This window comes from Eimeria mitis, genomic scaffold (assembly GCF_000499745.2).
Source record: "Eimeria mitis Houghton genomic scaffold, Emh_scaff4594, whole genome shotgun sequence".
Classification (NCBI taxonomy): domain Eukaryota; phylum Apicomplexa; class Conoidasida; order Eucoccidiorida; family Eimeriidae; genus Eimeria; species Eimeria mitis.
The window spans coordinates 3703-4160 of NW_013572904.1; the positions used below are offsets into that span (position 1 = coordinate 3703).

A 458-nucleotide genomic window follows, 5' to 3' on the forward strand; every position below is an offset into this window, starting at 1 on the left:
CTAGCAGCTGCAGCAGCACTAGCGGTAGCAGCCACAGCAACAGCAGTAGCAGCAGCAGCAGCAGCAGCAGCAGCAGCAGCAGCAGCAAAAGCTACAACACGGTTTACAAAGGCTGTGCCTGCAGGAGCTCTGCAGCTGACCTCTTCATGCGAAGACCGCTCCTGCTGCTGCAGCTGCTGCATCGGTTGCTGCTGCTGCTGCTGCTGCTGCTGCTGCAGCAAAGAGTGCAGCTGCTGCTGCAGCAGCTGCTGCTCCTCTTTAAGAACCTTCAGCTGCTGGCCCCGCCGCCGCGCAATCCGCCTCGAAGCCGCCAGGTGTCTACGCAGCTCAGCAGGCTGCAGCTGCTCTCCCCTGCAGCAGCAGCAGCAGCAGCAGCAGCAGCAGCAACAGCAGCAGCAGCAGCAACAGACAGGAGGTTCAACAATAGCAGCAGGAGGGGTAGATGCGGCAACAGGGTT

General features: G+C 61.1%; 1 protein-coding gene across 1 annotated transcript in view; it reads right to left on the reverse strand.

Moving 5' to 3' along the window:
* EMH_0076360 (uncharacterized protein) overlaps positions 1–458 on the reverse strand; it is a gene marked incomplete at both ends in the record, with an annotated part of 1817 nt that overhangs the window by 1173 nt on the left and 186 nt on the right. Inside the window, one exon of the mRNA XM_013499715.1 lies at positions 141–351. Within this exon, the coding sequence (XP_013355169.1) occupies positions 141–351 (211 nt within the window). The remainder of the gene's footprint in view (positions 1–140; positions 352–458) is intronic.